Below are 14887 nucleotides of genomic sequence, written 5' to 3'. Positions count from 1 at the left end.
TGGTGATGGTGGCAACTTATTCAATATTTTCAATTTATTCAATATTTTTTAAAAAATAGCTTATCTGCTTATGAATAAGTGTTTATGTTTATAAATGCTTAATTAAGTTGTTTTCCCAAACGGGAAACATGGTCATAAGAGCTTATCACATAAGCATTTCACAAAGTAGATATCACAACTTAATTAAACATGGTCATATATAAGAGCTTATCACATAAGCACCAAACCGCAAACACCCATAATGTGTAAAATGAAATTATGATTTGTTAGCCATAGAACACATAAACTTCAAGATATGATCTTTCTTTATGTGAGAACCCATATTTAGAAGTAGAGAGTTATTGACAATGTTCAGAAAATTGTACCGGTCATCAAACCGGTCGAGGCATAGGTTCAAGGCCCAAAGGTCGAATGGAGTTAAACCGGGATTCGACCGTGGTAATTGAAATAATGCATTACATATATATTAATATAGATAGTATATGCTATTTTTGTGAATAATAAATAGTTTATTAATAGAATATGACCAAATTATTTTTTATTAATAAATATAAAAATAAAAAATATAGTATTACACTCACACAAATTATTACTTAGTTTATTTCTATATTAAGATAATACATACTTGTAACAAAAAAAAAATACATACTTGTAAATATCAACCAAACATGATTTTAATTTTATTTGTTAATGAAAATAAGAAATGAGCAAACCAACTACACATAAGAAAACATGTTTTCCTCGTTAAAAAAATATATTTTCTATCTTATTTTTAGTCTTTTTATGAAAATCAAAATAGAAAACATGTAAAGCAAACATACCTTAAGAGTGTGCTTAGTTTGAGAAAATATTTTTTGTTTTCATTTTCTGAAAATAGTTCTCATTTTAAAATTTAAAATACATGTTTGTTTTAACTTTTTGTTTTCATTTTCATCGTTGCCACCACCATATTCACCGTCGTGGCCACCACCATGGCTACTTCCACCACCAACTTCGTCACCACCACCACCAATACCACATTCATCTCCTCCCCCCCCCCAACCTCCATCGCTACCACTAGCATTTCCACCACAACCAACCTCCACTATCACCGGTTTTCATCTCACTAGTTGGTGATTGTGGTGGTGGTTGAGGCGGCGATGTGGTGGTGATAGTGATGGTGGCGGCAACAGTGGTAGTGGCAGTGGTGATGGTGGCAACTTATTCAATATTTTCAATTTATTCAATATTTTTTAAAAAATAGCTTATCTGCTTATGAATAAGTGTTTATGTTTATAAATGCTTAATTAAGCTGTTTTCCCAAACGGGAAACATGGTCATAAGAGCTTATCACATAAGCATTTCACAAAGTAGATATCACAACTTAATTAAACATGGTCATATATAAGAGCTTATCACATAAGCACCAAACCGCAAACACCCATAATGTGTAAAATGAAATTATGATTTGTTAGCCATAGAACACATAAACTTCAAGATATGATCTTTCTTTATGTGAGAACCCATATTTAGAAGTAGAGAGTTATTGACAATGTTCAGAAAATTGTACCGGTCATCAAACCGGTCGAGGCATAGGTTCAAGGCCCAAAGGTCGAATGGAGTTAAACCGGGATTCGACCGTGGTAATTGAAATAATGCATTGCATATATATTAATATAGATAGTATATGCTATTTTTGTGAATAATAAATAGTTTATTAATAGAATATGACCAAATTATTTTTTATTAATAAATATAAAAAAAAAAAATATAGTATTACACTCACACAAATTATTACTTAGTTTATTTCTATATTAAGATAATACATACTTGTAACAAAAAAAAAATACATACTTGTAAATATCAACCAAACATGATTTTAATTTTATTTGTTAATGAAAATAAGAAATGAGCAAACCAACTACACATAAGAAAACATGTTTTCCTCATTAAAAAAATATATTTTCTATCTTATTTTTAGTCTTTTTATGAAAATGAAAATAGAAAACATGTAAAGCAAACATACCCTAAGAGTGTGCTTAGTTTGAGAAAATATTTTTTGTTTTCATTTTCTGAAAATAGTTCTCATTTTAAAATTTAAAATACATGTTTGTTTTAACTTTTTGTTTTCATTTTCATCGTTGTCATCGTTGCCACCACCATATTCACCGTCGTGGCCACCACCATGGCTACTTCCACCACCAACTTCGTCACCACCACCACCAATACCACATTCATCTCCTCCTCCCCCCCCCAACCTCCATCGCTACCACTAGCATTTCCACCACAACCAACCTCCACTATCACCGGTTTTCATCTCACTAGTTGGTGATTGTGGTGGTGGTTGAGGCGGCGATGCGGTGGTGATAGTGATGGTGGCGGCAACAGTGGTAGTGGCAGTGGTGATGGTGGCAACACTGACAGTGAGAGCGGTGGTGATGGCGGCGACGGTGGTGGCGGCGACGGTGGTGGCGGCGACGGTGGTGGCGGTGATGGTGGCGGAGATGGTGCTTGTGGTGTTGGCGGTGGATCGATAGTTACAGTGGTGATTGTGGCGGTGAAAGTTGCAGTGGTGGTGGCGGCGGCGACGGTGATAGTGGTGTCGGCAGTGATGGTGGCGACGGTGATAACTTGTTTTCATTTTCACTGAAAATCACATTTTTTTGTTTTCTGTTTTGGTAATATTTTAGAAAATATTTATAAAAAAAACATGTTCTAAATATCAACCAAATGTGTTTTCTGCGCTGTACTTTCTGTTTTCTTTAAAAATGAAATAGAAAATGAACAAACCAAACATGCCCTAAATTTTTAAGGGGTGATAAAATATATACTCCTTCCGGTCCTATTTATAAGCAACAAAAAAAAAATCACATAGTTTAAGAAATGTAGTGAAACTAGATAAAATGCATTAAATTTGTCTTGAATCAAAACAAACTTCCAAAATTACTCTTTGTTATTAGTGTTGGAAAGTGAGAAAGAGAGAATAGTTAATGAGACAAATTTTACAAGTTAGAATTAATAAGGGCATCATTGGAAAAAAATGATTAATATAACTCAAACTTTCATTTGATTCTTATAAAAAGGACCAAGATTTTTCTTCTCTTTCATGCTTATAAATAGGACCGGAGGGAGTACATGACAAACTAGATGCATACAATTTTTATGCTCCAACTTGAGGGGGTGTATTGAGAAGTGAGATATGTCATAAATAGAATAACTAAAAAGTAAATATATTTTGTATAATTTATATTTATTAGCTAAATTAGGATTATTTCATTTTTTCCCTATTCTAGCTGATTTCTATCCCTGAACTTATGAGATTGCTCATATATATCACACACCCAAAATTTCTTAAACAAGTTTTGCATTCTTTTTTAAGATTGCTAAATGAACATGCTTTTATTTTTTATATATTAAACAAAGGAGGGTCTCAGAGATGCTCTCGTAGTAGTGACCGGAGTCGAACATCTCACACTTTTTTTCACAAAAAAAACAATAATAAATCAGGACAAACTGAAGGGAAAAAAGAGTGAAGAAAAGGCAAGGGAAAACTCTGGGAAAAGGAAAACAACAAAAGTCACACACACACACACACACAAGTTGGTTTTGCTCCTTATTTCTTCTCTCTCACCCTTGCTACTTGAAAGTTCCTTCATATAGATCAATTCAGACCCCATTGAATATTAGATCATACACTCTTTCAATTCTCATTGAACTCTCTCTTATGTCTATTTAGGGTTTCTCTTTCTACCCCCAAATCAATCCCTGACCCCTCTTTGCTCTCTGTTCCATATTTTATTTCTGCAAAGTTTGAAACTTTGTGTTGCAAAGATGAGCGGTGGCGGGTTTAGGGCTTCAATTCCGAACAGTGTGAAGAAGACGATCCAGAACATCAAAGAGATCACAGGCAATCACAGTGATGAAGACATCTATGCAATGCTTAAGGAATGTTCTATGGATCCCAACGAGACCACGCAGAAGCTCCTCCTTCAGGGTATCATTGCTTCTCTCTATCCCTATTTTGCTTCTCTGGATTCGATCTTGATCTTAATCCATGTTTCTTCGTGTTTTCTCATCTGGGTCTGCTTCTCTTTGTTATCGATTCGATGCACTTTTGTTTGGCAAAGATGGGAACTTTTTTAATACCCTTTTGATTTTTTAGGGTTTTCTGTAGCTTGGTTTAAGAAAGTTCAGTTTTTGGACAGTACTGTTAGGGCTTCCACTTTGCATAACCAAATGTGTGGTTTAGTTTTTTAGGTTATGGACTTGGCTCATTGTTTCTAAATGGTTTGTTGTTTTGTTAATGTTTGTTTTGATGAGCTGAGCTGCTTTTGTGTTTATGCTTGCTGTCACTGAATCACAGTTCATTTGATATTAGATTTTGTTTGATGCTCTTTTGGTCTGATGGAGTTTAGAAAGTCAGTTATCTCTAAGCAAGGTCAAGTTTTCCTTTGTCCAAATGCATGCCTGGAATTTCAGAATTACGTTCATATGCGCTGATTGTTAGAGTAGACCCATACTGTTAGAGACAAGGACTGGGTTATTATGAACTGATATTTTATGCTTTTGTATGGCATTCTGTTTCGACTTTGATTGCTTTAGTTTTTTTACCTCCAATTGACAATGTAGAATTTCACCCTCTAGAATCTACACTGTTGTGCTTTAATGTAAATTCCATTTCTAGTTTCTTACGCATTCACATGATAATCAGAGTTTCCTTCTTTGCAAGCCATTTGGAAATCTAATACCAATCTTTAGATGCTCAATAGGATTAATGCATTGGTATGTTGCAGGTTCAAAGACATCACCCAGCTATTATCTCTGTTATGGGCTGTATAAGGCTAGTTTGGCAATAGGCCCTCATTTGCTTTTATATTTTCAGGAAGCAACGTGTTTATAGAATTGTCTGCAATTCCTTTTAAGTTTTGGCTGTTCTCTTCTACCATGGATCAGTTTCTCATGATATGTTTAGATTTTGGAATTTAGGGTTGTCAATAGTGCGCTATAGCACGTCACTGCGTCACAGCCTTTCTGGTTCATAGTTGCTGCATTGTGTCAGAAGTTTAGTGTAGTGGCTATCATAACCCCTAAAGTGGTGGAAAAAGCTGCCTTCGCAGCGTTATTTGTCAGTATTCAGTGGGACCGACAAAAAAGCATGAAAAGCCCTCAAAGACTTAACATTAAGCTGTTAGGACATTTTGTAGGGGTATTCTAGGGTTTTCGCTTTGGAAAATACTGAAAAGGGTATGATTTGAGAAAACCCTCAGTTCTGGTTGATGCGTACTATCACAGTTTAGCTTAGCAGCCACTATTTGGTGGGACTGGCACTAGCCAGAAATGCCCTTAAAAAGTTAACATTAGTTCGTCAGGGCATTTTTTAGGGACTATTTTAGGTTTCGCTTCAGATACTTACTAAAAAGGTCTGGTTTGAGTCTTTGAGAAAAACCATAACTCCTTTGCGCCTTTCTTCCTTTCTCTGTCCGAGCTAACCTTTAGAGAATCTGGTTTGCTTTACACTTTAGTTTAAATCTTAGAGGCTTAAAATTCTCGGTTACCTTGATTTGTTGGTATTTGTTTTACATTTTGTTTAAGGCACCTATGGATTTTATTTTTAATAATGAACTTTGTGAATTTTGAATTTTTTTATGATTTGAGTATTTGTATATTCGTGTAGTATAAATCATATCAAATGCGCAAAAGGTTCAGGACAGCGGTTCTGCTATGCTAAGAAAACAGATGGAATGAGAATCTTCAAATTTTTGTTTGAAAAAATCACATAATTGATGATCTTAGTTGTTTTTGAATTTTATACCAATGGGAATAAAACAATTCAGTAAGACAGGAAACTGTAATGGCATGTCCTGGTAGGTGCAGTCTCCCTGATAATATTAGGGTTAGCTATTGAATAAGTACTTATGTGATAAGCGCTTACGGCGCTTAATTAAACAATTTACCCAAACACACCCTAAAATAAGAGTGGCATACAGTTTATAGCACAAAGTATGAGATACAAGTACATACGAGCCAAACCCGGACACTATTACATGTCTACTTCTTTAGTTGACACATCTTTCTAGAGTCCCCTTAAGCAGTGAACCCTCCGTGTATACCTCATCCTATAAATTACCATGTTGAAAGACATTGTTTTCATCTGACTAGAATAAAGGCCAATGATTAGTAGTAGTAACAAGAAAAATGAGAATGCAAACAGAGGATGCTGAGTAAGCGCCAGTGTAGTCAACTCCATATGTTTGTGCATTCCCCTTGGCAACCAACTGAGCTTTCAAGCGAGCCACATAACCATCATGATTTACTTCAGTAGTGTAAACCCACTTATACCTAACAACTGTTTTCTCCTCGGGGTAAAAGGAACTAAATCCCAATTTGCATTCGGATCAAGGGCCAATGTTTCCTCCTCCATAGCTTGCTGCCAACTAGCTTCTGTAAGAGACTTAGGGATGGAAATAGAGTCTCTGGAAGCACCAAAGGGTTTAGTGGTAGATGATCTATTGTGCACCGGTTTTTTATGCTTTGAATAAAACCTTGCTAGTTTTAACTAATTGTCTTACTTGTTGGGTAATTTTAATCAATGAATTTTTTTCCCAAACTATTTATTCTCATTTTAACTTTAATGCACGGTTAACTTTACATGTATTTGATTGGCTGTAGATGGTTCTGATGCTGTTTGGTAATATTGTCCTAATTATAGTTTTCTTGCTCTTTTAATTGTTTCTACCTTTTGTTGGTGGTTAGAGTGTTAAGTTTAAAGTTATCGTCATTTTGTTTTGCAGACACATTTCACGAGGTCAAAAGAAAGAAGGACAAAAGAAAGGAGGTAAGATATCTATTGTAAGCGGTGGACTTCTGTAATGTATTACTAAGGGTCTCTCTTGGTTGATTTTACATGGTTTCTTTGTTCCAATTGTTGACTAGAATTTAGTACTTGAAAAATAGCGTGTGCTTGAATTTGATAGATAACAATTAGTGACTGTTAGAGAGTTAGTTCAAATAGTTATTTCCTAAATCCTAGCTGTTAGTTAGTGAGTAGGTAGGGGGAAGAGCGGGTTAAATAGGAAGAGAGAGGAATGATTGTGGTATCTCGAATTCTCGATTCTATCAGGATCATTATGAGGAGAGTGCCGGTCTCTTAATACCAATGATCTTTATAGCTCTTGTAGAGTGTTTCCTTTACCTTCCTAGTCTGCCATCACCTTGGTGCAGGACCTAGGGAGCTCATTGAGTAATAAAAAATTATTTTTTGTGCTAATTCTGATCCTGTTCTATCAAATTTGCGTCTAATCATATCACAAGGGGATATGTTTGTACTAGTATAACTTTAATTTCAGAAATCACTATTCTTATTACAAGAGGAACCAACTCCTTAATTGGAGAACCAATTGACTGTAAATATTAAGTTCATAGACATTTTGAAACACTCAAACTCAAATTGACGTTTATACTACACATGCCACTGCAACCTTGAAAAGGTTTTTTTCTTATCTGCTAGTACTTCCTTTATTGGGTAGAAGGACTTCTGTTCCTCATTGTTGAGAAAGAGCGGTCTTTTGGGAGTTCTAGAAGTTGTCTCTCATTTGCTTATGTGACATGGCTCTTTTTATTTCCTTATGCTCCACCTATTTTCAAATTTTGTGTTAATCACTATGATGTTTTCTAATTCTGTTTATGTTTCTTCTTTCATTTGTTCATGGCTTTGCAGAACCTTAACAGCAGAGAATCTGTAGAGCCACGTGGGAGGCCTGGCAATCAAGGTCGGGGGCCTCGGGGTGGTCGGGGGAATTTTTCACCTCATAATGTAGCACATGGTGAATAACTGTTCTGATCTTATGACATTTTTTAGGATTTATTTATCTACTATTTATTTTCCCGTCAGATAAGCCCCTTGTTTTGTTTTTGTTGGCTAAAATAGTTTTTTGCTTTGGCTCCTTTATGATGTGTGTATCTAGAAACTTTAGAAGTAGGTTTGTGAGTCTGAAGTCTGAACATGATGTAGCATCTTGCTGTTTTCTGTCATATATAGTTTTCAAACCAATTTTAGTTTTTCTGTCATCTAGCTGCTAATCTTCAAAGTTTCTACCTGCCCTTTACACATATACCTGATAGCTTATATGAAAAATAACTGCTATAGCTGCATTCTAGTCTGTATAACTCAAACTTAGATATTATGTTGGCCAGTTTAAGCACCTAAACTATGAATATATTTTATGGAACTTCTCTCAGATGCTGGTGGGAGCAAGAGTTCTGTTACAGGAAAAGATAATGGAGCCCATCAAGTCAGTGAGAAAGTTGTGCCACCTTTGCCAGCTTCTCAAGAGATAATTTCTAAAGGAAAAAGTTCTGGAACAAGGTGACTACTATATTAAGTAATTTGTCCTGTTTTAGTTACTGTGATTGCTATCCTCACCAATCATGTTACTGCACTGTGAATTCAAGTCCTGGTAAGTTTAGTTCAAACTAAATAACTACATGCTTTTTCAGCTCTGCATCCATTATTGCCAATGGTCCTACAATTGTAGCGTCTGGAACTGCGGGTGGTGCGAGTCGTTCCGCTTCATCTGCTGGAAGTGGAGACAGAACTGGTCCATCTTCTGGTGATAATAATAATTCGAGCAATGCTTTACCTTCTGATAGTTCAATTAAAGGAGCAAGAGTTGCTTCTGGAAGTGGATCAGTGCTTTCCTCCAGTGACTACACAGGGTCTGGACCAGTATCTTCACCGGCTGTCCATTTCTCTTCTTCAGACCCAGTGCTGGTTCCATCTGAAGATTTACGGCTTCCTGGTGCTGTTGGTGCAATTAGACGCGAAGTGGGAAGCCAGCCTGTTGGAGATTTAAATGCTGTTAAATCTGCCGGTAACAAATCAACTGCTGGTTGGAATTTTTTGATATTTTCTTACTTCAACAATTCATTGATTATTAAGTTATCCAATGTAATTAACAAACAATTTTCCCCCCCATAACTGCAGCTTCTGAGACTGGTAGCTCTTCTGTGCAAGGAAAGATTCAAGGGAAATCTCAAGGAGTGGCAAAGAATCACATTACTGAGACTGCACCCACTTCATCAACAGTAACTCTTGCGAGTCCTTCAGCTAGTCGACCTTCCTCTAATTACAGTAGCCGGTCGCAACAATCAATTGGCCCTCAGAAAGGTAATTCATATCTCTGCACGTTGACAAGTACATTTTTGTCTCCTGCATAGCCCCTATCCCCTTGGTGTTGCTTAGTTCATTGCACTTACTAGATATACATGACCTGATGTTTATGTAACATGAATGAATATGTTCTACACGGCGCGCCTTTGTTTTATTCTTCTATTGCTGTTGTGTCCCTCCTCTCCTCTTTTTGTCAAATTTATGTGTACGCAAGCAGGTGCTTTTTATCAGTAAGTATTGAGTGAAAAATGATTACATGTCAAAGTCAAGCTTATATATGCAGAGGGGTTAACTTTTGAACAGCTTTGCTCCATTGTTATTTTCTCTTTCCGTATATGGTTTATATTTTCTTTTTTCATTACCGTAGATCCCTTATCGTCCATGTCAACGAGCCCTGACTTATTTTTGTCTTAATGAATAAAGTCATCTATGTAAAAGATGTAGGGCTGCTGTACTAGTATGCAAATGGCAATATAAAAAGTAAAAAGTATAGACCTTAAACTTTGATTAGTTGCTGTAACTAGGAATAATCAATTTTTCTCTTTAGTATCGAAATATCAGGGCTTATTTGTTTTTTTTTTTCAACAACATATTATGTTTTATTTTGTTGAGTTAGCAGTTTTATACTTTTTTTCGAAGACCTTGACTGAATTATTTTTCTGAAACCTGTTTCATCTTTAGATATCCTTATCTTGTGTGACAAGGCTTGTTGTTTTCCATTGATGTTTTATCATGATGTTATGATATGATAGGAACTGAATTTACTATAAGTAATAATGAATGAAGTTTGACAAGTTATGGTTAACAATAGAAAATAGCAAGGACATACAACAGAAAACGAGAAAATATCAGAGAATCTAGACGTCCTCTGCCCAATGGCAAGATACACCCCAAAATATCCTAATTTAACTTTCCAAATATATGTTTTGAATTTAATGTATTGGTAGGTGCATGTTTTTATAGAGATTTGTATGAATATGCTGCTAGTGCTAAGGATGAGTTCACTTATAAGGAGTAGCCATTGTGATACTTGATTGACTTGTTCTCCAAATGGTTTCATTTAATCCATGTAGCCAACCTCATTTAATAAGATATGGCTTATTTATTAGAAGTTGTTAGCTTGCACAAGGTTTATAATCAATTTCTGTTTCCAACAGCTGGTTCTAATAAGGAGTGGAAACCAAAGCCAATACATACATTTAACCAGAATTCTGGTCCAGCTGCTGCATCTGAGGCTCCTGTTTCAGTTGAGGCTCCTGTTTCAGTTGAAGTAACTGACAAGTTACATTCTGCGTCTAGTTTTGTTGACACTGAAAAAGCTACTTCAACACTGCAGAGGAAATTGGAGGATTTTCATCTTCCACAGCGTCAACATGTTATACTTCCTAATCATATCATTGTCCCTGATTCTGAGAAAATCAAGTTTAGCTTCGGAAGTTTGGGAGTTACTTTTGGAGTTAATACAGGCTATGTTAGTGGCCCAGAGAGCTCAAAGAGTTCTACACCTCCTTCCGAAACATCTCAGGGCTTTGAAGAAACTATGGAAGAGCAGGACTCAAGGTTGTAATGTTGAACTGTGATTTTAGAATCTAGTTTGTCTTAAAATCTGATTTTGATGAATTAAACCATAGGGAGAATCTAAATATAAAATTATAGCAATGCTTTTGTGAATTTAATCGCAGAATAAATATTTTTAATACCCTTGTCAGCTCTGGTTATGTATGTCACTATATTTATATCTAAGCCTATCATTGTCAAAGCTTACTTTTTGGAAATGAATCTTTTCCCTGGACAATGATAGTGCCTAGATATAACCAGCCTAAATAAATTTTCTGAGCCTACATATCACTTTTGCACATTTTACTGAATTTTGACTGCAATAAGTATCTTATATTTTCTATTCTCCATTCCAACCTCATATACCCGTTGTATTCTATGCCAATGTTTTTGTTAATAACATTTTAACTTCTAGTTGTTTTCCTTTTTGTCGTTCTGATGAGTCATGTATTTTTACTCAGCAGTCAAAATGCCGCTGTTACTTCTGAGGTGGGAGATTATCCTGAGCATCCACAATCACCCACTAACACACCAGAGAATATAGAAGCCAACGAGGTTGATGGCTCATCCAGACCTATTGAGGATTATAACGTGTCCAAGCAAGAGACTGCTTTGCCGTCTGAAGGTCATCAGAACTCTGGGGTGCACACTTCTCAAAACTACGGTTATGGTTTTGTGCCCCCAGTGTTGGGTACTCAGCTCTCACCATTTGACAATTCTGAGCCTCAAACACGCGATATATCTCGACTTCCAAGCTTTATTGTGAGCCCTGCCTCCTACATGTGTTTTTATCTATTATTTAGTTTATTATGCTTTTTTGGTGCTTAGAAAGTTATTTGTTATCTTTATCTAGGTCCATCAACAATTGGATCCAGCTAGCTATTATGCACAGTATTACCGCTCAGGTGCTGATAGTGATGGTCGTGTTTCTCCTTTTCCTTCTGCTGGGGCTAGCACCAAGTACAATGGCAACGCTGGTGTCCTACCTTCCCCAAACTCTCAGTCTCCTCAAGAGGTTTGCATCGATATTATTGCCAATTTAATTTATTTGTGAACCAACCACATAAAATCTTGTTTTGAAGTTGAAAATTCTGTCTGCCACATTCTTTCCCTTCATACTATTTTTCTTGTTTTTTTTATTTATTTAAATTTGGATTTGATTTGTAATCTTGTATTTGTGTTGTGCATATACGCAGCAATTTTTATTACTTCGAAGATCATATGAAGAGTGGTATTTTCTGAAAAGAGTCGTATTTGTATATGTTTGATCCATTTGTTCAGTGCTTTTTAAGTTAAGTCATAAGTGATGGTTGAAAGTATGGTTGCATGGCTATATTTGATCCAGTTGGGATTTCTTGAATGTTACTAAGCCAAACTTCTGATTCAACATTCTTTCGGATTGATCATAGGCATAGCCATAGGAGTGAAGTTGAGAAAATTGTGAATATGGGAATTAACATGACAGTGTTGTACCTGTTTATTTCTAGAGTGGAAGTATGACAGTAAAATGAAAAATGTTTCAAACTGTTAAAATTCTGTGTTAGGTTGAATTGATCATAGGCTTAGGAGTGACATTGAAATTTATTAGGTATTGTATATGTATATTATTATAATTAAGGTAATTGTAAATCCTTGTATTAATGACTGCGTGTGTGTGTGTTATCCTCCGCTGTGTAATGTGGACACAGGTTCACTTGACGCTCATTCTCTTTTCTCGGTTTAGACAGTGTGTAATAGAGATATATGCCATTGATGGACACCCACCCACCTGACCTAGCAACTTAAGCTCCTAGGAGAGTTAATTCTTAACAAGATCCTTTGCTAAATCAAAGATAGACATCATGCTGTATCATGGGCTTCTATGGTGCACTCAATATGATACTTTCATTATTTGTTAAATGACTTGAAAAGCATTAAAGTTATTGTGCTCTATTTCAACTTTGTTTCTTTTTATAGATTATAGATACAGTCTGTTTGATTGAACACACTCTTATCGAATTTTTGCCATTTGATTGATTCCCTAAGACTCAAGTGTTTGAAAATTTGTGCCATTATATGTTCATTTGCAGGGAGGTGTCTTATCCACTGGAGGCCCAACACCACTCGTGACACAACCTGCTGGGCTGATGCAGAGCTCAATAGCCGTTACTCAGCAGCCGGTCCCTGTCTTCCGACCAGGCGGGGTTCATATATCCCCGTATCCACCTAACTACATTCCTTACGGTCACTATTTTTCACCATTTTACGTCCCACCTCCCGCGATTCACCAATTTTTGGGCAATGGTGCATTTCCTCCACAACCTCAAGCCAGCAGTGTATACCCACCTCCCCCAGCTGTTGCTGCCCCAGGAATGAAGTATCCTCTTCCACAATTCAAACCCGGATCTAATGCAGCAAACCCAACTCACCTTCTTATGCCAAATCCTTATGGAGTATATGGCTCCTCTCCAGCTGGTTATAATCATAATTCTGCAGCAAATGCGGGGAACTCGACCTCAAATGAGGATCTCGGTTCTTCCCTGTTCAAGGAAAGTAATGGATACATCAGCGGGCAGCAGGTTTGTTCCTTTTGACTTCAATGTCTTCTGTTTCTTAATTTGGTTGAGAATTAATGGCTTTTTATTTGAATTGCCAAAGAAAGACCTCATTCACATAAATTTCACTGCTTCTATTTATATTCTGGTGCTGGAGGAAGACGTACATTTGATGATAATTATGTTCTGTATTTCCACCGCAGAGCGAAGGTTCAGCCGTATGGGTGGCTGCACCGGGCCGAGACATTAACAGTTTGCCCACGAGTTCATTCTACAACCTTCCACCTCAGGGTCAGCACGTGACTTTTGCCCCGACTCAGCCTGGCCACGACACTTTTGCTGGCATGTATCACCCCGCACAAGCTGTGACAGCTGCGGCAGTTCATCCGCTGCTACAACAATCCCAGACAATGGCCGGAGCAGTTGATATGGTAGGACCTGGAGGAAATGTTTATCAGCAGCAGCCTCAGCATGCACAGATCAATTGGCCTAGCAACTACTGAGTCCTGACAGTGATGTTAGATAATTAAGTCCTATCTGGGGGAATTTTTTTTGGGAAATGCCAAAATATGGTTGAGTTTCCATGAGGAGAGCATGGCAATTGGCTACGTTTTAGTGTTGGAAGCTGCAAGATTTGCCAATATAATCTTCTGATTGCTCGCGAGGACATGAAAGGTAGGGCACCTGTAACAGATATTGACCGTTAAAGTTAGACAAGGTAGAAACATATGCAGGCCTTCTCTTTTTCACTCCTGCTAGTTTGTGTTACCATAAATATCTTTTCATAGCTCCAAGCTTTAGCCCTCCTTTTCTTTTGTTTTGAGGTCCTTGAACTCTATTTTAGAGTATTGTTGAGTGATGAGAAGTGTCCATTCTTTCTTTTTAGTTTGGGTTTTATAGGGTTTGGGAGGTTTAGGTTGGTGGGGAAAGCTTTTCTATTATTGCCCCTTGTCTTACCTGTAAAGTGAATTTTAATAGCAAGAAAATTGTTACTTAAGCTGTTGTTTTGCTATGGGCAAAAGTAATCTGGCAATTGCTTTCAGCTGACTGATTCATATTGTTTGTCATGGTTTACAGAAAAGTTGTGTTAAGACTTAGAAAGACGAATCTGGCTCCTCTGACAAGATAAAGTTACTTTAGAGGGTAAAGTAAAGTATCATAATTCATAACAATTGATTAGAAATTAACAGTTGAGATTGTGATTATATACGTGAACATGTATAACAGACTCTGGTGTTCTTCAAGTCTCAACCGTTGATTTCTGAATTAATGGTCATGATGATTTATTTTACCTTTAAAATGATTTGCTCAGTTTAGATGAGTCAAATCCAGGTAGATTTTTGCAATTGATTCTTACTGACTAACAGTAGATGCCAGGATTTTTCTTTATTTCTTAGCCATGTTTTTATCCAAATCTCAGTTTTGTTGTTGCCAGTTTCTTGAGAAAGTGTGTATGATCATGTTATGAAGTTGGATTCTACATTGTACTCTAAATGCAAAGAATGCCTTTGGAAGTCATGTTTCATCCATTGTCAATAATTATTACCTATTGGATGATATGCCGTTAGTATCATCATAACTTTTTTGTGAATCCCCATATCATTACATACCTCACATTCTTTATGCATTATTAGTTTACAAATTTATC

The 14887-nt window shown here is 36.5% G+C and overlaps 1 protein-coding gene across 3 annotated transcripts; it reads left to right on the top strand.

Annotated features, from left to right (window-relative positions):
• The first annotated feature begins 3545 nt into the window (after positions 1 to 3545).
• On the top strand, positions 3546 to 14281 carry LOC130734044 (GBF-interacting protein 1-like). Of its 3 annotated transcripts, none has more exons than XM_057586341.1 (11): positions 3546 to 3973; positions 6771 to 6814; positions 7697 to 7802; positions 8218 to 8344; positions 8476 to 8867; positions 8963 to 9145; positions 10306 to 10708; positions 11170 to 11467; positions 11559 to 11720; positions 12775 to 13263; positions 13443 to 14281. In XM_057586341.1, exons 1-11 carry the CDS (start codon positions 3811 to 3813, stop codon positions 13740 to 13742), a joined length of 2667 nt encoding a protein of 888 aa, XP_057442324.1. In that variant the 5' UTR covers positions 3546 to 3810; the 3' UTR covers positions 13743 to 14281. The 3 variants fall into 3 exon arrangements, with proteins under 3 accessions (XP_057442324.1, XP_057442322.1, XP_057442325.1); XM_057586339.1 differs by having other exon boundaries at positions 11167 to 11467; XM_057586342.1 differs by having other exon boundaries at positions 3547 to 3973; positions 8476 to 8849; positions 11167 to 11467.
• Positions 14282 to 14887: the final 606 nt, after the last annotated feature.

The sequence above is a fragment of the Lotus japonicus genome, chromosome 1, assembly GCF_012489685.1.
Source record: "Lotus japonicus ecotype B-129 chromosome 1, LjGifu_v1.2".
NCBI classification, from domain to species: Eukaryota; Viridiplantae; Streptophyta; class Magnoliopsida; order Fabales; family Fabaceae; genus Lotus; species Lotus japonicus.
This window is presented reverse-complemented; position numbering and strand designations above follow the sequence as displayed.

Coding starts and splice junctions, on each gene's coding strand:
- LOC130734044 (XM_057586339.1), top strand. CDS start 3,811: ATGAGCGGTGGCGGGTTTAGGGCTTCAATTCCGAACAGTGTGAAGAAG. Junction 8,345..8,475: donor GGAAAAAGTTCTGGAACAAG/GTGACTACTATA, acceptor ATGCTTTTTCAG/CTCTGCATCCATTATTGCCA. Junction 11,468..11,558: donor CTCGACTTCCAAGCTTTATT/GTGAGCCCTGCC, acceptor ATCTTTATCTAG/GTCCATCAACAATTGGATCC.